Source organism: Bufo gargarizans, chromosome 4, assembly GCF_014858855.1.
Source record: "Bufo gargarizans isolate SCDJY-AF-19 chromosome 4, ASM1485885v1, whole genome shotgun sequence".
Lineage (NCBI taxonomy): Eukaryota > Metazoa > Chordata > Amphibia > Anura > Bufonidae > Bufo > Bufo gargarizans.
Window position 1 is genome coordinate 263,677,656 of NC_058083.1, and position 27,873 is coordinate 263,705,528.

Genomic DNA, 27,873 nt, shown 5'->3' on the forward strand with positions numbered 1-27,873 from the left:
CTAGAGTGGAAAGCAGGGACTGCAGTGAATGCTACTGAGAAATGGCAGGATAAGGCACCACTGGGTGTATGGTGGATTTTTTTTTATTTTACTCACTTATATAGCACAGACATATTCCTCAGCTCTGTACAGACATCATCATCATTGCTCGCTGTCCTCCATGGAGCTCACAATCTAAGCTCCCTCCGTTTGGTGCACAAGAATAGGCATTTCTATAATGGGCCTCCCGTTCCGTTCCGCAAATTGCAGAAGGCACACTGGCGGCATCCGTTTTTTTGCGGATCCGCAGTTTGCGGACCACAAAAAAAGGGCACGGTCGTGTGAACAAGCCCTTACATTGTAGAATGCAACAGCTTGTTCCTAGACTTCACCAATAGTGTTGAGTGAACTTGTGTCTTCAAGTCTGGAGTACAAGGTTTTGGTTATCTAACAATTCAGTTATGGATTCCGCTCCCACGGACCAAAAACACAAGTTCGCTCACACTATTCACCAAGATTTGTCCAGACACACTCTATGAACATATATGCTGCTGTTCACAATATACCGCAAATAGAAAACTCTCTCCGTTTTTTCTCAAGAATTTCTTGTAGAATTCATGGCAGCGCAGTCCTATTAGGATTAAACCATGAAAAGACAACTTCTGACACACGTACAGTTTTACCTCTGAAGAAGATCCTTTTCTTCTATGATCAAGAAGTTGAATAAGTAAAGTCCACATCTCCTTAATACATAGACAAGGGTAAATATGACTACTCAGAGTTTCAGAGGGGCGTACCTGGTGGTAAAGCAAGCAAAGTTATACACTTTAAATTTAAGCTTGGTTCAATTTTCTTACCGCCCCTGCTTTGTAGTTACTCTACACCGCTGCTCCACAAGAAACGACGCGTAGCGCAATGGCCTGGAAGCTGCACTTGCATGGAGCACCACCTCCCCTTCAACCAACTGATCTGCGGGGGTGCCTGGTGTCAGACCCCTGCCAAGCTGATATTGGTGACCTATCCTGAGGATAGGCCATCAATATCAATCGCTACACAATCATCATTTTTATATCTCATCCCAAAATAAGATCTCAAAAGCACAAAATTACAGATAAATGCCCATTATCAACCCTCCCTGCACACTGACGGATAATAACAATAATCCATCACTGCTCAGGTGCACTCTTACCAATTCATATTCTGTGTAAGCAAATCTAAACTCATAGGCTTACATTGGACATTGTTTTAGATTGCACCAAAATACTGTAAATCAGAAAAAAATTGACACAATTTGGTTCATCTAATTTTGGAAAAATCCACTGTGCCTAGCTCAACCAATGGGTACGGAATACTGGAAAAGGGTTGTGAATTAACGTGAAAGGGCAACATTGGGCCACAATTCTGGTAAAATTCTGTCACAAATTATGGCTCAAGCACCCAACTGCATTTTGCTGTGCAGATTTGGATGTCTGTTCTGCAAGTCATAGAACAAGTCTTATACTTTTCCATATTGAGGACAGGAATAGTCATTTCTAGTGATTGGGAGTGAGAAAGATGCAGATTGCACATAGAAGGTATCTGTGTTTTGCGGACCGCAATACAGACATGGTCGTGTTTATGAGGCCTAACCCAACCAATGGTTGGTATATGACAAAATTGTCTAGACCTGCGACAAATTTATCATCCAGCATGGAACACTGTGATAAGCCGGTTGCAGGTCTAGAAAGCCTAAGTTTAGAAACTATACAGGAGTAGCAAATCAGCCACATTCAATTGTGCATCCACTGAAAAAAAATACAGTAAATATTATTAATAATACATGCCATCTAATCAAAATCATGAAGTGAAAATAATAAAGTACCTTGGAATACTTAGTAGCTGCCAGAGCAATAAGACCACACATGAGGTTTTCACAGAGCTCTTCAAATAGGCTCACATTTGTTAAGTTCTCTCCAATCAGATTTATATATTGATGAGCATAAACAATTTGACCTATATAATAAAAGAAGATTAAACAAAAACACACACAAACAATTCAAAGGATATATTTTTCCATCTGCCTGTTCTGCACTGTAGTAAAAACAGTCCATCATTTGGATGAATTTTAAGTTTAGCTCCATGTTGGTGTACAGGCTTCACTAAACATTGGACAAGGGCTTTTAAAGGTGACCTGTCGTCTCCCCAGACATGTCTATTTTAGCAAATAATTGTATTCCATATGAAATTATTCAGGAGCATCTATTCTTATGGCTGTATGTTGCCCCGCTTCTCTATTATTCAGAAGAAACTGTGGGTAACCAGGTGGGGGCGTCCCTGCATTGTCTGACACTGTCAGAGCTAAAGGAACACTTCGCATGTCACAATGAGGCCACCCAGCATCCATGGACAATGACATCAGACCGGGCCCTGGCACGCCGTGGAAGTATCATGACCGGCCACACAGCTTGACAAAGGGCACCGAACTGGGCCCGAAACGTTGCTATAAGCAATAAATGTCATGAGATTATTCCACTGGTAAAATAAAGATTGAATACAAAGCTACTTGCTGACTCTGGTGTGCTGTCTCCAAACCACTAATATAAGCTACTTATTTACTCCGCGGGTGGAAGGAACTGGTCAGGAGATGTGCACCCACAAAAGCCACTTGACAAAACGTGTGCTGAGGTCTCATAGCGATCATCAGACCGGGTCCTGGGAGCAGCCATGATGCTTCATTTGTCAGTCATGTGTGGAACAGTGCATATCTACAGGTCGACTGAGGGTGCATGTTTTCATAGGGAGTGGCATGGCCCAAAAAAAACACTTTTGTGAGGACTGGAATACGGCCACTATGTATTTTAGCAGACGCAGAACACGCAATCTGCCATACCAGTTTCTGATGGGATGGCACTCAAGATAAGCCCTACGCACCCGCTGACGTCTCAAGAGGTGAGCCAAGCACCCATGTCAGTGCTGAGCCTTTTGCGGTTGTTGATTCTTGGTCGCTGCATTGCAGGTGCAGATCAGCTTGACTTCCTTCCAGTCCTTTTAGACCAGGGAGATTGACAACGCGCTTGTCTGTCCGATTAACATGCTGAGGATGCTCAGTACCAACACAGCATCTGCCCTACCTGGTCCATAAATTCAAAATCAGGATCACGTCCAGTGCTCCAATTATGCACAGAGACAATGGGGGTCATTTATCAAACTGGTGTAAAGGAGAACTGGCTTAGTTGTCCATTGCAACCAGATTCCACCTTTCATTTTCCAAAGGAGCTGTCCAAAATGAAAGGTGGAATCTGATTAGTTGCTATGGGCAACTAAGCCAGTTCTACTTTACACCAGATTGATAAATGACCCCCACAGAGAGTCACAATGGAGCCTCTCAGCATCCACGGATGATGACATCACAGTGGGCTCTTGCTGTTTACCTCCCCTGGAGGCAGCCATGATGCTTTATTCCTCAGTCAGGTGTGGAACTGTGTGCATTAACAGGCGAAGTCGCGGTTATGTGTGTCAGCTAAGGGCGCTTGTTTACAGGAGGAGAGGGCTGGCCAAAAAAGGTGCTTATGAGCAGTTTGAAATACTGCTGCTGCAGTGTATTTTGGCAAGCACAGAGCACACAAGACACATTACTCCTTTCTGACAGGATGGCCCTCTGAACTTCCAAGAGCACCCATCACGAGGGAGTGAGCCATTATTGTAATAATTGGGACATTTTGATATTACAATAGCAATTATGTTTACGTTTTTAATGTTTATTTTTATATGTAAGAGGGGTGATGTGAATTTATAATTCCTTAGGCTTCGTTCACATCACTGTTTAGGAGCAGGAGTACGGAAAGGACGGAGAAGGCACATAACTGAGCCAAACGGAACCTAATGACCCCATAGACCAGAGCTGGTCAACCTGCAGCTGTTGTAAAACTACAATTCCCACCATGCCCTGCTGTAAACTGATAGTTGTAGACAGTCTGGGCATGCTGGGAGTTGTAGTTTTTAAACAGCTGGAGAGCCGCAGGTTGGCCATCCCTGCCATAGACTATAATCCATTAGGTTTCCGCTCAGAAGATGATTTTTGAAGCGGGGACAAAAGTCCTGCATGCACTACTTTTGTCTCCCCTCCAAAGTCATCTTCTGTGCAGAAACCTTTATAGTTTATGGGGTCCTTAGGCTCCGTTTGGCTCAGTTATGTGCCTTCTCTGTCCTTTCCGTACTCCTGCTACTAAAAAGTGATGTGAACGAAGCCTTAGTTTTATGTTAATATTAGTAAAAACCTTTCCTTAAAGCACCCCTAGGGGACTTCAACACGCAATTGTTCTATCGCTAATACCATACATTGCAATAGTATACTCCCCAATCCCCATCAACAGACAGTTTGCTATGGTCAGCATAGGAGCCTTCACAGGGCCCCAGGCTGTTATGGCAGCCGACCGGAACCCTGCGATTTCACTCTCTCCCTCTAGCTAACCTTTCAGATGCAGTAGTTGCTACAAAGGGGTTAAGTGACTGGGTTCACCTTTATCTCCGATCCCGGTCACTGTAGGCGGGCATCAGCTGTATCACACAGCTAACAACAAGTGAGCCCACTCCATACACCCCTCATGCACTCTGCATGTAAAGTTACGTCAAGGTGCATGAAGGGATTAGACAAACTATAGTATATTGAAACCAAAATTGAGTGAATTTATTAAAGCTTCTACACTAATTTTCAAACTTGTGACTTTTCACCCTTTTACATCAGCTTCTGGCACACAGACCTCCCATGATCTTATGTCAGGGGACTTTACACTGAGCCAAAAGGTATGAAAGGCATTGTATTGCAAAGCACTGCTAATGAATACCTTGCATCTTCTCTCCCAAAATCTGCAGGATTTCCAAAAGAGACCAATGTATATCCAGGTGAAGATGAAGCAGATGCCAAGAAGCCGGTAGAACCTATAAAAACATACAGAAGGAAAAATAATAGGATTTTCTATCATGCTGCTAGTAACCATAACTGTTGCATTCCAGCAACTGCTGTTGCAATACTGATTCTAAAAAGTCACCAATATCCGTGCAATAGGGCACTTTCGTACTAAGACTGAATTAAATGGGATGTCCTGCTTTTTTAAGCAATTGCATACCCTCAGGCTAGGCCACACTAACTCATTGGCGGGGGCGCTGGGTGTCAGACCCCAACAATCGGCTTTTCTTCGTAGCTTCATTGTCGCAAGTCAGTGCAGGAGTGAGAGAACATTGTCAACTATAATGGACAGCGCTGGTCACCGCAGGGCAGCTTCCATTGAAGTCTATAGGAGCAGCACTGTAGTGACAAGCACTGTCCACTAAGAGGTTGGTGGTGCTCTAGTGCTTCCAATGATGGAACTACATAGAACAGTGGTTGGCAAAGTGCGGCTCGCGAGCCACAAGCGGCTCTTTAGACACTTCTATGTGGCTCTTTGGTGCGCAATAATGAAATTGCGAATAATCGATAAATGCGATTTTGCGGACCCGAAAATTATATATGAAGGGGCACATAACTGGCTTTATGTGTGAAGTTTTTTTTACTACTGTCTGAACTCTGAAACAAGCTCTCTCCTATTGATAATATGGCCAGCCTCTGTACTCACTGTCACTATGAATGCACTGCAGCGAGCGGCTTCCGGTGCAGCTACATCACTTCCGGGTATAGACTTTTGTCCGGGTATAGAAAAGTGGCAGAACACAGGCCAGCTCGCTGCAGTGCATTCATAGTGAAAGTGAGTATAGAGGCTGGCCATGTTATCAATAGGAGAGAGCTTGTTTCAGAGTTCAGACAGTAGTAAAATACTTTACACACAACGCCAGTTATGTGCGCAGTTTAGGACACATGAGGGGACACATAGGGCCATGAGGGGGGCCAGCATAAGATGCTATATGTGTGTCTTATGCTGGCCCCCCCCCATGGCCCTATGTGTCATAGCACACATCCCCTGCCTATAACAGTGCCATCCACAGATCCACCCCATAACAGTGCCATCCACAGATCCACCCCATAACAGTGCCATCCACAGATCCACCCCATAACAGTGCGTCATCCACAGATCCACCCCATAACAGTGCCATCCACAGATCCACCCCATAACAGTGCCATCCACAGATCCACCCCATAACAGTGCCATCCACAGATCCACCCCATAACAGTGCCATCCACAGATCCACCCCATAACAGTGCCATCCACAGATCCACCCCATAACAGTGCCATCCACAGATCCACCCCATAACAGTGCCATCCACAGATCCACCCCATAACAGTGCCATCCACAGATCCACCCCATAACAGTGCCATCCACAGATCCACCCCATAACAGTGCCATCCACAGATCCACCCCATAACAGTGCCATCCACAGATCCACCCCATAACAGTGCCATCCACAGATCCACCCCATAACAGTGCCATCCACAGATCCACCCCATAACAGTGCCATCCACAGATCCACCCCATAACAGTGCCATCCACAGATCCACCCCATAACAGTGCCATCCACAGATCCACCCCATAACAGTGCCATCCACAGTGACCCCATTTTGGAAACTAGGGGATAAGGTGACAGTTTTCTTTGGTACTATCTTGGGGTACATATGATTTTTAATTTCTCTATATTAAGTTTTTTTGTGAGGCAAGGTAACCCAAAAATGCCTGTTTTGGCACAGTTTTTAATTTTTACAACATTCATCTGACAGGGTAGACCATGCAATATTTTTATAGAGAAGGTTGTTAGGGATGCGGAAATACCTAATATGTCTATTTTATTTTATTTTTTCACTTTAGCACAGTAATAGCAGTTTTGAAGCAAAAAAATAATAATTAAAAATGACATTTTAGTGTCTCCATTGTCTGAGAGTCATAGTTTTTTTTTTTTTTTTTTTTTACCGATTGTCTAAGGTAGGGTCTAATTTTTTGCAGGATGAGGCTGCAGAACAGTTGGATTGGTACTATTTTGGGGGGGGGGAATACACCTTTTTGATAGCTTGGTGTTGCAATGTTTGTGATGCAAGATGACCAAAAATGGCTTTTTTGGCACTTTTTTTTTTCACGGTGTTCACCTGAGGGGTTAGGTCATGTACACGGCGATACCAAATATGTCTACGTCTACTTTTTATTTTTTTATTTCACTATTTTCACTTTTTGTGATTTAAGGTGACAAAAATGGCTTTTTTTGACACAATTTTTATTTGGTGTTTATCGTACGGGGTGGATCATGCAATATATTTATAGAGCCGGCCGTTATGGACGCGGCGATACCTAATATGTGTGCTTTTTTTTTTTTATTATAAAATCTTTTTTACTTGAAACGAATTTTTTATTTTTTTTTAAACTGTTTTTTTACTTACTTTATTTCTATGTTTTATATTTATCTTTCATCATTTTATATTATATCATACTCCTTGAACATATAATATATTTTCCTCATTAGCACGTGCAGACGAGTACACCTTACCAGGTTATGGACCTAGAACCAGCTGCATTGTGAAGAACCCCGTTTGCGCAACCGACAGGAATTTGCCTATCAAGTTGCGAAGTACTATCATGTGAATTTCGGTGAGTGTATTGAGGCGGCGTGTCTGGCTCATTCAGCCTCCTCATACTCCCGCCCCAACCACAGCATCATAGAGTGAGGAGTGTACCTAATATTTGGACACGCCTTCTTTGAGCTTGATACCGGTCACATGACCTACTTGGTCATGTGCCCGCTCATGTGATCGATTACATAATAGAAGAGGCAGTCTTCTAGTAAACCTGCGCAGGCTTAAAACCAGCCAGCACGGACGCTTGGTCTGTCACTGCCACACGCAGGACGAGATGCAGGCTTGCTCTATGAACATCAACCTCTTCATGGAGAGATGAGAATTAAAGGGCTTCTGTCACCCCATTAAACCATTTTTTTCTTTACTAATAATCCCTACACTGCGATCTCATCATACATAAGCTAATTAATGATTTTCGTTCAGTAGAATTTGTTAAAAATCGATTTTTGAAATATGTAAATTACCTTGCTACCAGCAAGTAGGGCGGCTACTTGCTGGTAGCAGCCGCATCCTCCGATGGTAATGACGCCCCCTCTGCTTGTTGATTGACAGATCCCGTCCGCTGGCCCTTTCTCTGCTGGCCCTGCCTGTTTTGATTCAATATCTGGCGCCTGCGCCGCGGCCGTACCTCTCTTCAATCTGCGCAGGCGCACTGAGAGGCGGCCACTCGCTTGGCCGCTCGCTCCTCAATGCGCCTGCGCCGGGTGTAGATGTGACGTCATCGGCGCAGGCGCATTGAGGATGGAGCGGCCGAGCGAGTGGCCGCCTCTCAGTGCGCCTGCGCAGATTGAAGAGGGGTACGGCCGCGGCGCAGGCATTGAATCAAAACAGGCAGGGCCAGCAGAGAAAGGGCCAGCGGACGGGATCTGTCAATCAACAAGCAGAGGGGGCGTCATTGCCATCGGAGGATGCGGCTGCTACCAGCAAGTAGCAGCCCTACTTGCTGGTAGCAAGGTAATTTACATATTTCAAAAATCGATTTTTAACAAATTCTACTGAACGAAAATCATTAATTAGCTTATGTATGATGAGATCGCAGTGTAGGGATTATTAGTAAAGAAAAAAAAAACAAAAACGGTTTAATGGGGTGACAGAAGCCCTTTAAACAACACAGTGACTGATCATTGCTGATTCTTGATTTTTGAAACTGCTGATTTGCGAGTCCGGTTTGTACTGAGGCTATTGGGCACTTGGTTGCCAAAGTTGCTGCACTAGTCCTCTGATGATTTGGCTGTGGGCCATTGAAACACGTTGGTACGTCGTGTGGAGTTGGCATGAGTGTACCCCTGATCTTTTGTTTCCCTGACGAATGCTGGGCAGTCATCACCACTACACAGGGACAATCAGAGGCATGTAGAGAGGTGGGAATTGGAGGAAGGTATAGGGACACAGTGGAAGAGACCCAGCATCTGTGTCCCACCAACTTCCTCAATACAACTTACTACTCCCTATCCCCCTCTCAGTCTTTTATTCTCTTTTTGTATGCGGGAGCATGCATGTGTTTTACACTATTTTTTGTATCGTTTTGAGATATACTTTATGGGCCTATTTTAAATTGATTATTTATTAAAAGCAAAGTTTTACTAAGGTCATCCACCACTTGTTAATTATTGTATAGAAAGAAATTAGACAAACCTTGCCATGATGTTGAATAGAAAATGCTCCAAGAATTTGATTTGGGAGATCACTCAAACGTCCAATGTACAAACTCAACCCATGTAGCTCTTCTATCAGTTTGGAGGCAAGCTGAGCATTCATTTCCTCATAGGGATGAGTTAGTGAACCTTCATTCTGCCTTGAAGAATCTAGAAACCTTTAAAACAAAAAAACAAAAACAAAAAAAACATGATTTTATTAAAATAAATAAAAAAAAACAGTTCACCTGTTTTGTAAAGTAGGTAAAGTAGTAAGTCAACCCGTCATGATGCCCCTAAAGAGTTAAAAAGGTTCTGTACGTTACAAAGAGTCAAGTATTATACGTTATTGGCAGTAGTACACATTAATCAGTTCAGGACCTGGCACAGTTTAGCTGTTTTCAAGTGCATTATTTTAACTGCTATTGTGGTTTATTTTCAAACCATATTTTTGCTTCTTTACGCTTTTCTGTACATTTTAGATTTTTTTTTTTCTAGTCAAATATTGCCCTAAAATAGACTTTGTATTTGCTTTTGTCATTGTCTCCCATAATGTCTACTTTCAGGTGATCGGGTCTCAGCTAGCGGCACAAGTGGGTTATCTTGTGTGTTGTCCATATCAGATCAGTGGGGGTCCAACTCCTGGCACCTCTGACGATCAGCTGTTTATAGGGGCCACAGCGTTCATTTCAGCACTGCATCATCTTCAATGTTTATTTGCATACTGCTTAATTTGCAGTGGTGGTGCAGTGCAATTAGAGCTGTTCATCCCATTCAAGTGTTGCTGGGAGGGAAGTGTGTCGGAGTTAGACCCCCCACTGACCTGATATTGATAACCTATCCTGGGGATAGGTTATCAATATTGTGCAACTTGACAATCCCTTTAAGGCTCCTTTCACACCTGCGTTCAGGTGTCCACTCGTGAGCTCCGTTTGAAGGGGCTCACAAGCGGCCCTGAACGCAGCCGTCTGGCCCTAATGCATTCTCAGTGGAGGCGGATCCACTGAGAATGCATCCGTCTGCCAGCGCTCAGCCTCCGCTCCGCTCAGTGAGCGGATGTTGAGGAAGGGTTGAGACGTATGCATATATATCCATGCATGCCTGCAAACACGTGCAGGCATGTATGGTATATATGTGCATACATTAACCACAGCATCATGGGATGATGTGCGCAGATGTGCCCAGCATCTGTGCACGTCTGCCCATGGTGATCCCCAGGGGCTCATGGTGGCCCCTGTGGGAAATATGTGCCTCCTTTAGACCGTGTCCCTTATAATATATATATGGCTGTGGCCCCTTATAACATAGAGATATAGATATATATATATATATAATCCCCCTTAGAATACATTATGCCCCTTATATGGGTATATATATTTATATATATATATATAGGCCTATAACTGCCCATGTATGCCCCCAGGTTTATAATGAGTATATATATGTATATAGATGCGCCCCAAATATATATATATATATATATATATATATATATATATATATATATATATATATATATACTTAAATTTCCCCGGCGTTCAGCCAGTTCCTGCAGGGGGTGGATATGTCTCCAGGTGGCTGGTGACTTCAAAGGCTAAGGGATCAATTGATTTGAGGCACTTTGTTGAGTTTATCAGCCTATTTACTATGCGGCCCCACCTTGTGTTTGTGACATGGCTGGGCGTGTGGTGCTGCTAGCCTCAGGGGGCCAACTGGCATGCATACGTCACAGTCACACTATGATGTCACATCCCTGAGGAGGGGGGAGGTGAGCGGTTTCTGAGGCTGATATAGGAGCCTGAAACCAGGAACAGGGCTCTTGCAACCAGACTAGAACCAGAGACACATGAGGACTGCTGCCTGAAGGAAGAGAGGCCCATTTGCCCCTGGAGATGGATGAGTATACGCTGGGATGGCATTGTACCTCTGCCCTTGCAGTGCCAACCATATTCACCCCTTCCCTGCCTATCCCTTCACTGCTGCCTGCTTACTCCAGTAGCAGCTGAGTGTGTGTTTTGGGGTGTGCTGCTAAGGAATGTATGTACAGCTAGAGTGTGGGGTGGAATTGGGAATTGTCTGTTGTAGCTAGATTTGTATTGTGGTGTGTACGTCTATATGTATATATATTTATAACCATTGATCTATAAATATATATATAGATATAGCGTATAATTAGAACGATTATCCCCCCCCCCCCCGGTTTACCTTTTTCCTACCCTGATTAACCCCTGGTTGTAACCCCTCCTTAAACCCTAACACCCCCCCCCCCTCACTGTACACTTGCAGGGTATTTATCCCCTGCATTGCTGTACAGTTCTGATATTATAATCCTTTGTGTTTGTGGTCGGCTTACACCCCTGTAAGACCACCGTTAACCCTCAGTGTACCCCGTAGGGACAGTGCAGACGGGTGGGTTATTGTTAATATTACTTGTATGTGTGAATTGTCTAGTTAGTTTATAGGTGGAATTTGGGAACGTGTAGTGTAGTTTAGGATTGTATATATTTAGTGCTGTATTGTTAGTGTATTGCGTGCATAGTGTATTGTAAGTAATAAATACTGTGTTACTTGTAACTATCTGTGTAACGTGTAGTTATTGGCGATAGTTAGTTCAGTAAGGCGCATGCAGCTAGCATAGCGATCAGTGTAAAGCATAGCGTAGGTATTGTGTTATTGTTATGTAAAGGCATAAATAGGCAGAGTCATCACTAGACGGCTCCTTCTATTTTGGAATATTAATTATCGATATTTGCATAATATTGGTGATTAACCCTTTCATGACCAAGGGTCATTGATGCCCCAATGTCCAGGTCAAAATTTACAAATCTGACATGCGTCACTTTATGTGGTAATAGCTTTGGAACACTTTTACTTATCCACGCCATTCTGAGATTGTTTTCTCGTGACACATTGTACTTCATGACAGTCATAAATTTGAGTCAATATATATCACCTTTATTTATGAAAAAATCCCATATTTACCAAAAAATTGTAAAAATTTGCAATTTTCTAAACTTCAATTTCTCTGCTTCGAAAACAGAAAGTGATACCTCATAAAATATTTATTACATAACATTCCCCATATGTCTACTTTATGTTGGCATCATTTTGGAAATGTTATTTAATTTTTTTAGGACGTTACAAGGCTTAGAAGTTTAGAAGCAATTCTTAAAATTTTTAAGAAAATTTCCAAAACCCACTTTTTAAGGACTTGTTCAGGTCTGAAGTCACTTTGTGGGGCTTACATAGTGTATACCCCCATAAATGACCCAATTATGGAAACTACACCCCTCAAGTTACTTAAAACCAATTTTACAAACGTTATTAATCCTTTAGGTGTTCCACAAGAATTAAAGGAAAATGGAGATGAAATTTCTAGATTTCACTTTTTTAGCAGATTTTCTATTTTATAAATTTTTTTTCTTTAACACATTAAGGGTTAACAGCCAAACAAAACTCAATATTTATTACTCTGATTCTGCGGTTTACAGAAACACCCCACATGTGGTCGTAAACTGCTGTACGGGCACACGGTAGGGCGCAGAAGGAAAGGAATGCCATACGGTTTTTGGAAGGCAGATTTTGCTGGATTGGTTTTCTGAACGCCGTATGTTTTTTATTTTTCTACCGATCGTCTTGTGCAGGGGCTCATTTTTTGCAGAAAGAGTTGAGGTTTTTATTGGTACCATTTTTGGGTACATAAATTTTTTTGATCATTCATTATTACACTTTATGGGACAAGGTGGCCAAAAATTGGCTGTTTTGGAATATTTTTTTTTTTTTTTTTTTTACAGCGTTCATCTGAGGGGTTAGGTCATGTGACAGTTTTATAGAGCAGATCGTTACGGACGTGGCAATACCCAATATGTATACCTTTTCTTATTTATTTAAGTTTTACACAATAATAGCATTTCTGAAACCAAAAAAATGATGTTTTAGTGTCTCCATAGTCTGAGAGCCATAGCTTTTTATTTTTTGGGCGATTGTCTTAAATATGGGCTAATTTTTTGCGGGATTAGGTAACGGTTTGATTGGTACTATTTTGGGGTATATACGCCTTTTTTGATCGCTTGGTGTTGCACTTTTTGTGATGTAAGGTGACAAAAAGGAGATTTTTGTATAACTTACCAGTTAAATCTCTTTCTCGCTCTTCCTTGGGGGACACAGACCTTGGGTATAGCTCAGCTCCCTAGGAGGCGTGACACTAAGTAAAACTGTTAAGCCCCTCCTCCATCAGCTATACCCTCAGCCTGGAGATAGAGGCTACCAGTTGCGTGTCCAAGTAGTGAAAGGATAACAACCAATAACGGAAACAACCAGCCAGCAACCCAACGGGGCGCCAGACCATAACCCTGTAACAAAACACAGAAGGGTGGGTGCTGTGTCCCCCAAGGAAGAGCGAGAAAGAGATTTAACTGGTAAGTTATACAAAAATCTCCTTTTCTCGCCCATTTTCCTTGGGGGACACAGACCTTGGGACGTTCAAGAGCAGTCCAAGAAGGGAGGGACCACAAACCCAAGGCGGACCACCACCGGAGCATCAGGAAACCGCTGCCTGCAAAACCAGGCGGCCCAAAGCAGCATCCGCTGATGCATGCGTATGCACTCTATAGAACCTTGTGAAAGTGTGCAGAGAGGACCAAGTGGCTGCTTTGCACAACTGTTCAGCCGAGGCCCGATGCCTCTGCGCCCAGGAAGCTCCGACTGCTCTGGTGGAATGAGCAGTGACGCTGAAAGGCGGAGCTCTACCCTTGGCTCGATAAGCCTCAGACACCGCCAGTTTAATGAAACGGGCAATAGCCACCTTGGAGACCGCCAAACCCTTGCGCGAACCCTCCGGAACCACAAACAGGGAGTCCGTGCGCCGAAAGGATCCGGTGACCTCCAGATAAATCTTCAACGCCCTGACCACATCCAGACGGTGCAGTTCCCGTTCTCTGGGGTGGGAAGGAGAGGGACAGAGCGACGGAAGGACGATGTCCTCATTGATGTGAAAGGCGGAGACCACCTTTGGCAGGAAGGACGGGACAGGCCGAAGCACAACCTTATCCTGGTGGAAGATCAGGAAAGGTTCGGAGCAAGAAAGAGCCGCCAACTCCGACACCCGTCGGAGAGATGTGATGGCCACAAGAAAAATGACCTTGCAGGACAGAAGGCGAAGGGAGACCTCCCGTAAAGGCTCGAAGGGGGCTGATTGGAGCGCCGAGAGCACCACATTCAGGTCCCAGGATGGAACTGGAGGGCGGTACGGCGGAACAGAGTGAGCCACCCCTTGTAAGAAGGTCTTAATTGGCCCCAGAGGGGCCAGGGGACGCTGGAGAAGAATAGACAGCGCCGAAATCTGTCCCTTCAGAGAACTGAGGCTCAGCCCCAGGTCCAGACCCGACTGGAGGAAGGACAGGATCGTGGGAAGAGAAAACCGGAGAGGTGGGATGCTCCGGGACTCACAGAACCCCAGATAGGACCTCCAAACCCGATAGTAGATCCTAGAGGACACGGGCTTACGAGCACGGATCATGGTGCGGACTACGTCCGCGGAGAAACCCCGTCGCGTTAAGACGGCGGTCTCAATAGCCACGCCGTCAAACGTAGCGAGCCTAAATGCTCGTGGAAGATCGGTCCCTGAGAGAGAAGGTCTTCCCTGGAGGGCAGTGGCCACGGTGCGTCTGCCAACAGCAACATTAGGTCGGCGTACCAAGACCGGCGGGGCCAATCCGGGGCGATCAGAATCGCGGGAACGCCCTCTGCCGCGATCCTCCGAAGAACCCGTGGCAGGAGGGGGAAAGGAGGAAAGACGTACAGAAGGGAGAAGTCGCGCCACGGAAGGACGAGCGCGTCGGCGCCGTACGCCTTCGGGTCCCGCGCCCTGGCCAGGTATCGGGGGACCTTGTGGTTGAATTTGGAAGCCATGAGGTCCACGTCGGGGCGACCCCAGCGAAGACAAAGGGCTTCGAACACCTCTGGGTGCAGGGACCATTCTCCCGGGTCGATGGTGGACCGGCTCAGGAAATCCGCCGCCCAGTTGTCCACCCCCGGGATGTAAATCGCGGATAAGGCCGGCACATGCGCCTCCGCCCAGAGGAGAATGAGGGTCACCTCTTGCATCGCTGCAGCGCTGCGAGTGCCTCCCTGATGGTTTATGTATGCCACAGCCGTGGCATTGTCCGATTGGATCCGAACAGGGTGGCCCCGCAGTAGATGGGTCCAGTGTCTGAGGGACAGAAGAATCGCCCTCAGTTCCAGAATATTGATTGGAAGTCTGGACTCCGATAGAGACCAGACGCCCTGGACGGACCGGGGAGGGAAAACCCCCCCCCACCCCCGTAAGCTGGCATCGGTGGTAATCACCAGCCAGTTCAGTGGGAGGAAGGACCTCCCCCGTAGAGGGATATGCAACCACCAGCTGAGGGAAGCCCGAGCCAGGGGAGGCAGAAGAAAGGTCCTGTCCAGACTCCTCGGTGATTTGTCCCAGGCCGACAGAATTGCCCTCTGAAAGGTGCGGGATCGGAATTGTGCGAACGGCACCGCTTCGAAACAGGCAACCATCTTCCCCAACAACCGCATGCTGGATCTGAGGGAAGGGCGGTGATGACGGAGGAGACTGCGAACAGACCCGCAAAGGGCCAGACGCTTGTCCGACGGGAGGCGGACCTCCGCCAACTCCGTATCCAGGAGCATCCCCAGGAAGATCAGCCGTCTGGAGGGGGTAAGAGAAGACTTGGGGTGGTTGATGATCCAACCGAACCGCGTCAGGGTCTCCAGAGTGAGTCCCACACTGCCGGATGCCTGAGAGAAGGAGGGTGCCTTGACCAAGATGTCGTCCAAGTAAGGGAGAAGAAAAACACTTCTTGAACGCAGAAGGGCCAAGACAGGGGCCAGGACCTTGGTGAATACTCGAGGAGCCGTCGCCAGACGAAAGGGAAGGGCGACGAATTGGAAGTGATCGTCCCCTACCGCGAAGCGCAGGAAGCGGTGATGACATGGAGCAACCGGAACGTGGAGATATGCATCCTGAACGTCGATTGAGGCCATGAAATCCCCTCTTTCCAGGGAGGCCACTGCGGACCTGAGAGACTCCATCCGGAATCTCTGCAGTCGGAGAAAACGGTTCAGGCGCTTTAGGTCCAAGATCGGTCGCACTGAGCCTTCCTTCTTGGGAACCACAAAGAGGTTCGAGTAGAACCCCCTGAACCTTTCCGACGGAGGCACGGGGGCGACGACACCCTTGTCCATTAGAGAGCGAATGGCCGTGAAGAAGGCGGCCGCTCGTACGGGATCCCGCGGAGGACGGGACCGGAAGAAACGGTCTGGCGGAATGGACGCAAATTCGATCTTGTATCCGCAAGATACAATCTCGAGCGCCCATGCGTCTGAGATGTGGGCCCGCCATACGTTCCTGAACAGTAGAAGGCGGCCCCCCACCCGGGTGGGTGGGGGCGCACCTTCAGGCAGAGGGCTGCTGGCCTGTGGGAGCCCGTGTGGGCTGGGGCTTGCGCCAGGTAGATTGCGTCCGAAAAAACGGCTTCTTGCGTCTATCCTGGGCTGGGCCAGAGGAAGAAGAACCGGCCGCGGGTCTAGACCCGGTGGGCTTGCGAAAGGACCGAAAACGGGACGAACCAGCGCGACCACGGGGGGCGCCCCTCGGCCTGGACTGGGGGAGGAGAGTACTCTTCCCACCTGTGGCCTCAGATATAAGTTCGTCCAGACGGGTTCCGAACAAGCGGGAACCCGTGAATGGTAGGCCAGCCAAAGAGCGTTTGGAAGCGGCGTCCGCCGCCCAAACCTTCAGCCAGAGTTCCCTCCTGACAGAAACTGCCAGGGCAGAGGAACGGGCAATGAGGGCACCCGCATCAAGAGAGGCCTCACAGACAAATTTTCCGGCCTGGACAATTAGTTGGGCTAAGGAACGGAGGTCCTGTAGAGGGACGTCCGACCCTAACTCCCGTTCCAGTTGCAAACCCCATTCAGAGACCGCTTTACCAGCCCAGGCGGAGGCAAAGACCGGTCTAAGGGCCGAACCAGAGGCAGTAAATATGGCCTTGGAGAGGGATTCCGTACGACGGTCCTCAGCAGACTGGAGGGAAGATCCGTCTTGTACAGGAATAGTAGTGCTTTTGGACAGGCGAGCCACGGGAGGATCAACCTTAGGCGGGGACGTCCACGTGGTCACAGAATCCGCTGGAAAGGGATAACAAATGTCCAGCTTTTTGGGTGTAACAAAGCGGACGTTAGGCCGGGTCCAAGCCTTGGACACCACAGAAGAAAAATCAGCGTGGATGGGAAAGACCTTGGAGGCCTGTCTGGGGCGAAGAAAGGACACGCCGGCCTGTTCAGAGCTGGGGGGGTCATCGTGTATGTGAAAGGTATCACGGATGCTAGTGATAAGATGCCCCACCGCGGACGCCAATTTGGACGGAAGCTCTGAGTCCATGTCCACGTCCGAATCCGCCAGTTCTCCCTCAGAAGGCGTATCCCTTTGAGAGGATAGACTTGACTGAGCTCGCACGCATGGCGGAGAGAGCGAAGCATCTGGAGAAGATGTGCGCTCAACCCTTGAACGTTTCTGAATATGCCGGGCCCTGGAAGATTCGCTGGGAGGCAGGGAATCAGTGGGGGCGGCAGAAACGGTAGTCCCAGCGGGTGCGACAGGGATTGTGGCAGCCTGCGGGAGAGGCGGTCTATCCACGAGACGGCCCACTACGTGTGTAAGGCTTTCCACCGCCTGAGACAGAGACCTAGCCCAGTCAGGGGGTTCAGAGGCACCGGGGGGCGCAGCAGAAAGCGGGCCCTGCACCGGGGCCTGACATGCAAGGCAATGCGGCTCAGATTGCCCACGCGGAAAAAGTTCCTTGCAGGCGGTACAGGCATGGTACCAGGGTTTGGGGGCACCCGTGGGATCTGACATGTTGAAAGAGTGGTCGTACCCTGATACAGAGACCACAAGGGGTTGCAGCAGCTATGACCAGGAGGGTTAGGAGAGGGTTAACTGTCCTACCAGTGTCAGAAGAACGTCAGGAGTGAAGTCCAGATCAACAGCTGCAGAAAGGCAGCAACAGCAGAGAGCGTGCGTCCCAGAACGCAATCTATGCACCAGGAGTCTCCCACGTGGCTCAGCTTCCAGAACGGAGTGAGGAAGCGCGGCAAAAAACCTCAGCAGAGGCGCGGGAAGAAGCTCCGCCCCCTACACGTTTGAATGTCTCCTGTGAAGGAGAACGTAACCCCGCCCCCAATGACGCGCGCGCGCGCGAAAAAAGAGCACGCCCCCTGCTGCCGTGACTCTCAGGTTTATGTCCGTAGAATAAGGCCCGCAGGCCCAAGTGCGCGGCGATATGCAGGTGGGTGACCTCACCGAGCCTCCTCTGTCACAATGTCCCCCGCCGAGCCCGAACCGCCGATGTCGGGCCTAAGCCCCGCCCCCCGATCACGCACGGAGCGGCGGCGGCGGGGAGGGAGAAGGATGTCAGGAGAGTAATTCGGGCCCAATAAACAGCGTGGGGAATCAGCCATTGGGGAGCGGAAGCAGCCGCAGATGGGGAGATCTACAGAGCGCTCAAATGACGACCACGGGTGCCCCCCCAAACCCAGTGCAAATAGGGACAGGGTATGGGCTGGAAAAGCCATCTTACCTGTCTTCACCCTCAGTTCCTTCCAGCAGGGTCGCCCCTTCAGCTACTGGCACCGCAGTGGCAGGAAGCTGGGAGAGGGGCTTTGCGTGCGGGCGACCCCCTAGCTGGCGGGATGTAGGGGAGCCATTGCTGCCCAGATCCCCTATTGCTTCTGTGGGGGAGGCAGCAGTGCAGATAGTTGGCACTGGCGCAGCTCACCCCGGGAGAGCAGAGAGGCCAATGCGTCTCTGGTATCCCTAGGAAAAAACAAAAATAAAATAACAAATTAGAGAAAAAATTACAACAAGGAGAAAACAGCCCTGCAGTAGCAGGGAGTGTCTTGCCTCCTTGGACACTAAGCTAAAACTGGTAGCCTCTATCTCCAGGCTGAGGGTATAGCTGATGGAGGAGGGGCTTAACAGTTTTACTTAGTGTCACGCCTCCTAGGGAGCTGAGCTATACCCAAGGTCTGTGTCCCCCAAGGAAAATGGGCGAGAAAATGGCTTATTTTTTTACACCGTTTTTATTTTTTATGGTGTTTATTGGACGGTGTTGATGATGTGATATATTTATAGAGATGGTCGTTACGGACGCGGTGACACCTAATATGTGTGTTTTTTTTTTTGTTTTGTTTTTTTATAGGAAAAGGAAATTTATTTTTTACATTTTTATTTATTTATTTTTACTTTTATTATTTTCACTTTTTTTATTTTTTTTATCAGTTCCCTCTTGGATCTTGAAGATCCAGTGGGGCTGATGATTGTACTATACTTTGCAATGCTCTTGCATTGCAAAGTATAATACAATCAGATGCCTGTAGGTGGCAGCACTGGACGCCTATACCATGGCAACCGGACGCCTTTGCAAAGCGTCCGGTTGCCATGGCAACCATCGGGCGCTGCGATCGCAGCAGCCCTGATGGTTGAGAGAGAGGGAGCCCTCTCCCTCTATTAACCCTATGGATGCCGCAGTAGCGGCATCTATGGGGTTACAGCAGTGTCAGCATAGAGCTGACACACGCTGCTGATGGCGGCGGCTCAGGAATGGAGGCGGCTCAGGAATGGAGCCGCCGCCATCACACACAGAAGGGGGACCGCATCGGGGGCAGGGGACGGGGCATCGCTGGAAACTGGGGAGAGGAGAGGGGGGCAGCATTTCATTATTTACAGGAAGGGGCTGCAGGAAGGGGCGGACCGCATCGGGAGGAAGTAGCAGGAGAAGATGATGGACAAGGGGGCGCAGGTCGGGGCAGGAGGGGGCGGACCGCATCGGGGGGGGCAGGACAAGAACGGGGCACAGATCGGGGGCACGGGGGCTTCAGGACACATTACCGATTTCAGGCTCTGATCTGCAGACCGCAGATCAGAGCCTGAAACCGGCATTTTTTTCACACAGCGATCCGATTAGTTAGTCTGCACAGACTAACCAATCGGATCGATTGTCGGCAAGGGGCCACTCTGATTGGTCCCTTGCCGGCATTACTGCACTGTATGCTGTCCGTGACAGCAGACAGGGCAGGGGCAGAAGCTTTAATCCAAGCGCTTTGCAGCGCTTGGATTAAAGAGCTGCCAGAACGTATATATACGTGGTAGCTGCACGGGGTATGTGCAGCTATCACGTATATATACAGATTGCAGTCGTGAAGGGGTTAATATTCCCCCTTTACAGCGGACACCTGAATGCTGCAAGCAGCGTTCGGGTGTCCACCTGGCCGTGCGGAGGCGAGCGGATCCGTTCCGACTTATAATGGAAGTCAATGGGGACGGATCCGCTTGAAGATGACACCATATGGCTCAATCTTCAAGCGGATCCGTCCCCCATTGACTTTCAATGTAAAGTCTGAACGGATCCGCTCAGGCTACTTTCACACTGCAGACGGATCCGTTCTGAACGGAGCCACCGTCTGCATTAATATGAGCGGATCCGTTCAGAACGGATCCGCTCGAACGCTAGTGTGAAAGTAGCCTTAGGGAGATGTAATAAAACTAATGATAGACTCCGCTAAAGCTCTCCCTTTACCAATATTTTTATAGAAACAAGACATAGTAAAAAAATATTCTGAAACAGGACTTACCTGTATAAAAACACTTTTACGTAATGTAAAAACTTTGTGCATTGGTTTCTGATTTCTTCAGCTTCATTGTGAATGTTATTTACTTGTCCTTGAGAAAAAAATAAAAATACATTTTCCAACATCAGTACATAAAATAGCAAATGTAGTATTTCAGGCTCCATCATAAAGCTGTCTCTCTTGAATTTGTTTTTGTTTAATGCTATATTTCATGCCAGCAAATTGCTCCAGTGAAGATGATGGGAAGAATGAAAAAAAAGAACATACACAAGAACAACTCCACCTTTGCTAGATAAAGGCTTGTTGTAGTTTGTAATAAACTAATCAAGTGCTTAAAATGGCACAACCCTCAAATTTATTATATCACGTATTAACAACCTAATTTATTTTTCACAAAAAAAAGGTGGATGGTTTTCTGGATATAATTTTGTAAAGCCACTCCATGTGTTCTACATCTTGTCCTGACTATTAGGCTACATGCACACGACCGTATGCATTTTCCGTATGCCATCCATTTTTGTTTTGCAGATCTATTGTAACAATGCCTAAAACGGAGAAGAATAGGACATGTTATTTTTTTTTTTGCGGGGCTGCGGAACGGACATACGGATAGCACACGGTGTGCTGTCCGCATTTTTTGTGGACTCATTGAAATGAATGGGTCCGCATCCTATCCGCAAAAAAGAAAAAAAATGGAACGGACACAAAATATGTTCGTGTGCATGAGGCCTTAAACTTCCTCTTGGTTTGGACTTTTAGCACAGCAGGCAGTCTAATTTAACTTTATCAGTCAGACCATTCACTGTGACCAGAGGGTTAGGCGATGAGTGACTCAATTACAGCATCACACATTATCCTGATCAATGCAGTGCTCTTCTGTGGGCATCTTTATCTAGGCCTATCAAGAGAACAATAGTGCCGTCACTCTGTTATCCTAATTCCGCTAATCTACTGCTTTACAAACATAACATCCTTCCCTCACAGCTGCAGTAAATAACAATAGATTACCTATCTATAAGAGTTTACTTCTCTGTGGTAACTGCTACAGGACACAATTTTATATTTACGGTAATTTTCATTGGTATAGTGCAGGGGTAGGCAACCTCTGGCTCCCAGCTGTTGTGAAACTACAATTCCCAGCATGCTCCATTCATTTCTATGAGAGTTCTTAGAAGAGCAGAGAAAGTATGCATACTGGGAGTTGTAGTTTAACAACAGCTGGGGGCCGGAGGTTGCCTACCCCTGGTATAGTGCTACTGAAATAAAAAAGAAAAATCCTAAAAAGGAGATTTTTGTATAACTTACCAGTTAAATCTCTTTCTCGCTCTTCCTTGGGGGACACAGACCTTGGGTATAGCTCAGCTCCCTAGGAGGCGTGACACTAAGTAAAACTGTTAAGCCCCTCCTCCATCAGCTATACCCTCAGCCTGGAGATAGAGGCTACCAGTTGCGTGTCCAAGTAGTGAAAGGATAACAACCAATAACGGAAACAACCAGCCAGCAACCCAACGGGGCGCCAGACCATAACCCTGTAACCAAACACAGAAGGGTGGGTGCTGTGTCCCCCAAGGAAGAGCGAGAAAGAGATTTAACTGGTAAGTTATACAAAAATCTCCTTTTCTCGCCCATTTTCCTTGGGGGACACAGACCTTGGGACGTTCAAGAGCAGTCCAAGAAGGGAGGGACCACAAACCCAAGGCGGAACACCACCAGAGCATCAGGAAACCGCTGCCTGCAAAACCAGGCGGCCCAAAGCAGCATCCGCTGATGCATGCGTATGCACCCTATAGAACTTTGTGAAAGTGTGCAGAGAGGACCAAGTGGCTGCTTTGCACAACTGTTCAGCCGAGGCCCGATGCCTCTGCGCCCAGGAAGCTCCGACTGCTCTGGTGGAATGAGCAGTGACGCCGAAAGGCGGAGGTCTGCCCTTGGCTCGATAAGCCTCAGACACCGCCAGTTTAATGAAACGGGCAATAGCCACCTTGGAGACCGCCAACCCTTTGCGCGAACCCTCCGGAACCACAAACAGGGAGTCCGTGCGCCGAAAGGACCCGGTGACCTCCAAGTAAATCCTCAACGCCCTGACCACATCCAGACGGTGCAGTTCCCGTTCTCTGGGGTGGGAAGGAGAGGGACAGAGCGACGGAAGGACGATGTCCTCATTGATGTGAAAGGCGGAGACCACCTTTGGCAGGAAAGTCGGGACAGGCCGAAGCACAACCTTATCCTGGTGGAAGATCAGGAAAGGTTCGGAGCAAGAAAGAGCCGCTAACTCCGACACCCGTCGGAGAGACGTGACGGCCACAAGAAAGATGACCTTGCAGGACAGAAGGCGAAGGGAGACCTCCCGTAAAGGCTCGAAGGGGGCTGATTGGAGCGCCGAGAGCACCACATTCAGGTCCCAGGAAGGAACTGGAGGGCGGTACGGCGGAACAGAGTGAGCCACCCCTTGTAAAAAGGTCTTAATTGGCCCTAGAGGGGCCAGGGGACGCTGGAGAAGAATAGACAGCGCCGAAATCTGACCCTTCAGAGAACTGAGGCACAGCCCCAGGTCCAGACCCGACTGGAGGAAGGACAGGATTGTGGGAAGAGAAAACCGGAGAGGTAGGATGCTCCGGGACTCACAGAACCCCAGATAGGACCTCCAAACCCGATAGTAGATCCTAGAGGATACGGGCTTACGAGCCCGGATCATGGTGCGGACTACGTCCGCGGAGAAACCCCGTCGCGTTAAGACGGCGGTCTCAATAGCCACGCCGTCAAACGTAGCGAGCCTAAATGCTCGTGGAAGATCGGTCCCTGAGAGAGAAGGTCTTCACTGGAGGGCAGTGGCCACGGTGCGTCTGCCAACAGCATCATTAGGTCGGCGTACCAAGACCGGCGGGGCCAATCCGGGGCGATTAGAATCGCGGGGACACCCTCTGCCGCGATCCTCCGAAGAACCCGTGGCAGGAGGGGAAAAGGAGGAAAGACGTACAGAAGGGAGAATTCGCGCCACGGAAGGACGAGCGCGTCGGCGCCGTATGCCTTCGGGTCCCGTGCCCTGGCCAGGTATAGGGGGACCTTGTGGTTGAATTTGGAGGCCATGAGGTCCACGTCGGGGCGACCCCAGCGAAGACAAAGGGCTTCGAACACCTCTGGGTGCAGGGACCATTCTCCCGGGTCGATGGTGGACCGGCTGAGGAAATCCGCCGCCCAGTTGTCCACCCCCGGGATGTAAATCGCAGATAAGGCCGGCACGTGCGTCTCCGCCCAGAGGAGAATGAGGGTCACCTCTTGCATCGCTGCGAGTGCCTCCCTGATGGTTTATGTATGCCACAGCCGTGGCATTGTCCGATTGGATCCGAACAGGGTGGCCCCTCAGCAGATGGGTCCAGTGTCTGAGGGACAGAAGAATCGCCCTCAGTTCCAGAATATTGATTGGAAGTCTGGACTCCGATAGAGACCAAACGCCCTGGACGGACCGGGGAGGGAAAACCCCCCCCCCCACCCCCGTAAGCTGGCATCTGTGGTAATCACCAGCCAGTTCAGTGGACGGAAGGACTTCCCCCTTAGAGGGATATGCAACCACCAGCCGAGGGAAGCCCGAGCCAGGGGAGGCAGAAGAAAGGTCCTGTCCAGACTCCTCGGTGATTTGTCCCAGGCCGACAGAATTGCCCTCTGAAAGGTGCGGGATCGGAATTGTGCGAACGGCACCGCTTCGAAACAGGCAACCATCTTTCCCAACAACCGCATGCTGGATCTGAGGGAAGGGCGGTGATGACGGAGGAGACTGCGAACCGACCCGCGAAGGGCCAGACGCTTGTCCGACGGAAGGCGGACCTCCGCCAACTCTGTATCCAGGAGCATCCCCAGGAAGATCAGCCGTCTGGAGGGGGTAAGGGAAGATTTGGGGTGGTTGATAATCCAACCGAACCGCGTCAGGGTCTCCAGAGTGAGTTCCACACTGCGGGATGTCTGAGAGAAGGAGGGTGCCTTGACCAGGATGTCGTCCAAGTATGGGAGAAGAAAAACACTTCTTGAACGTAGAAGGGCCAAGACAGGGGCCAGGACCTTGGTGAACACTCGAGGAGCCGTCGCCAGACCAAAGGGAAGGGCGACGAATTGGAAGTGATCGTCCCCCACCGCGAAGCGCAGGAAGCGGTGATGACATGGAGCAACCGGAACGTGGAGGTATGCATCCTGAATGTCAATTGAGGCCATGAAATCCCCTCTTTCCAGGGAGGCCACTGCGGACCTGAGAGACTCCATCCGGAATCTCTGCAGTCGGAGAAAACGGTTCAGGCGTTTTAGGTCCAAGATCGGACGCACTGAGCCTTCCTTCTTGGGAACCACAAAGAGGTTCGAGTAGAACCCCCTGAACCTTTCCGTCGGAGGCACGGGGGCGACGACACCCTTGTCCATTAGAGAGTGAATGGCCGCGAAGAAGGCGGCCACTCGTACGGGATCTCGCGGAGGACGGGATCGGAAGAAACGGTCTGGCGGAATGGACGCAAATTCGATTTTGTATCCGCAAGATACAATCTCGAGCGCCCATGCGTCTGAGATGTGGGCCCGCCATACGTTCCTGAATAGGAGAAGGTGGGGGCGCACCTTCAGGCAGAGGGCTGCTGGCCTGTGGGAGCCCGTGCAGGCTGGGACTTGCGCCAGGTAGGTTGCGTCCGAAAAAACGGCTTCTTGCGTCTATCCTGGGCTGGGCCAGAGGAAGAAGAACTGGCCGCGGGTCTAGACCCGGTGGGCTTGCGAAAGGACCGAAAATGGGACGAACCAGCGCGACCACGGGGGGCGCCCATTGGCCTGGACTGGGGGAGGTGAGTACTCTTCCCACCCGTGGCATCTGATATAAGTTCGTCCAGACGGGTTCCGAACAGGCGGGAACCCGTGAATGGTAGGCCGGCCAAAGAGCGTTTGGAAGCGGCGTCCGCCACCCAAACCTTCAGCCAGAGTTCCCTCCTGACAGAAACTGCCAGGGCAGAGGAACGGGCAATGAGGGCACCCGCATCAAGGGAGGCCTCACAGACGAATTTTCCGGCCTGAACAATTAGTTGGGCTAAGGAACGGAGGTCCTGAACAGGGACGTCCGACCCTAACTCCCGTTCCAGTTGCAAACCCCATTCAGAGACCGCTTTGCCAACCCAGGCGGAGGCAAAGACCGGTCTAAGGGCCGAACCAGAGGCAGTAAATATGGCCTTGGAGAGGGATTCCGTACGACGGTCCTCAACAGACTGGAGGGAAGATCCGTCCTGTACAGGAATAGTAGTGCTTTTGGACAGGCGAGCCACGGGAGGATCAACCTTAGGCGGGGATGTCCACGTGGTCACAGAATCCGCTGGAAAGGGATAACAAATGTCCAGCTTTTTGGGTGTAATAAAGCGGACGTTAGGCCGAGTCCAAGCCTTGGATACCACAGAAGAAAAATCAGCGTGTATGGGAAAAACCTTGGAGGCCTGTTTGGGGCGGAGAAAGGACACGCCGGCCTGTTCAGAGCTGGGGGGGTCATCGTGTAGCTGAAAGGTATCACGGATGCTAGTGACAAGATGCCCCACCGCGGACGCCAATTTGGACGGAAGCTCTGAGTCCATGTCCACGTCCGAATCCGCCAGTCCTCCCTCAGAAAGCGTATCCCTTTGAGAGGATAGACTTGACTGAGCTCGCACGCATGGCGGAGAGAGCGAAGCATCTGGAGAAGATGTGCGCTCAACCCTTGAACGTTTCTGAGTATGCCGGGCCCTGGAAGATTCGCTGGGAGGCAGGGAACCAGTGGGGGCGGCAGAAACGGTAGTCCCAGCGGGTGCGACAGGGATTGTGGCAGCCTGCGGGAGAGGCGGTCTATCCACGAGACGGCCCACTACGTGTGTAAGGCTTTCCACCGCCTGAGACAGAGACCTAGCCCAGTCAGGGGGTTCAGAGGCACCGGGGGGCGCAGCGGGAAGCGGGCCCTGCACCGGGGCCTGACATGCAAGGCAATGCGGCTCAGATTGCCCCCGCGGAAAAAGTTCCTTACAGGCGGTACAGGCATGGTACCAGGGTTTGGGGGCACCTGTGGGATCTGACATGCTGAAGTGTGGTTGTACTCTAATATAGAGACCACAAAGGGTTATAGCAGCTATGACCAGGAGGGTTAGGAGAGGGTTAACTGTCCTACCAGTGCCTCAGAAGAACGTCAGGAGATGGCCCAGATCAGCAGCAGCAGAGAAGCAGTGAACAGCAGTGAGCAGCAGAGAGCGCCCACAGAAGCCGAGCGATGTACACAGGAGGTTAGAGTCCCCCACCGTGTCCCAGCTTCCTGTCAGGAGTGAGGAAGCGCGGGAAACCTCAGCAGAAAGCGCGGGGAACAAGCTCCGCCCCCTCCAGCGCTTGAAATGTCTCCTGTGAAGGAGAACGTAGCTCCGCCCCCAAAATGACGTGCGCGTAAGCCCCGCCCACTGCCGGGACCGCTAAGCCCGGCCCCCCATTCTCGGCGGGAAGGGGGAGAGAGAGAAGAGAAAAATGGAGGCAGCCCTGAATGAGGGGGAGGGGGGGGAGAAAGATAGCAGCGTGGGGGGGAACGGCGTGGGGGTGCTGAGGATGCTGCTGTGCTGCATTGTCCTGCAGATGAGCGCTCAGAATGAGCGACCACGGGTGCCCCCCTTACCCAGAGGGGTAGATGCTGCAGATAGGGACGGGGTATGGGCTGGAATAGCCATCTCACCGTCCGACGTCTTCACCCTCAGTCCTTTCCAGCAGGGTCGCCCCTTCAGCCACTGGCACCGCAGTGGCAGGAAGCTGGAAGAGGGGCTTGGCGTGCGGGCGACCCCCTAGCTGGCGGGATGTAGGGGAGCCATTGCTGCCCAGATCCTCCTATTGCTTCTGTGGGGGAGGCAGCAGTGCAGATAAGTTGGCACTGGCGCAGCTCAACCCCGGGAGAGCAGAGAGGTCTAATGCGTCTCTGGTATCCCTAGGAAAAAATAAAATAACAAAATTAGAAGAAAAAGTAAAAATAACAAGGAGAAAACAGCCCTGCAGTAGCAGGGAGTGTCTTGCCTCCTTGGACACTAAGCTAAAACTGGTAG

General features: G+C 49.4%; 1 protein-coding gene across 3 annotated transcripts in view; it reads right to left on the reverse strand.

The window, feature by feature from the left end:
• MMS22L (MMS22 like, DNA repair protein) overlaps positions 1 to 27,873 on the reverse strand; it is a 126,681-nt gene that overhangs the window by 62,648 nt on the left and 36,160 nt on the right. For all 3 annotated transcript variants that reach the window (XM_044289961.1, XM_044289962.1, XM_044289963.1), the window contains 5 exons: positions 20,825 to 20,912; positions 9,147 to 9,324; positions 4,803 to 4,896; positions 1,841 to 1,971; positions 663 to 776 (listed from right to left, as the gene is read on the reverse strand). In XM_044289961.1, the coding sequence (XP_044145896.1) occupies positions 663 to 776; positions 1,841 to 1,971; positions 4,803 to 4,896; positions 9,147 to 9,324; positions 20,825 to 20,912 (605 nt within the window). The remainder of the gene's footprint in view (positions 1 to 662; positions 777 to 1,840; positions 1,972 to 4,802; positions 4,897 to 9,146; positions 9,325 to 20,824; positions 20,913 to 27,873) is intronic.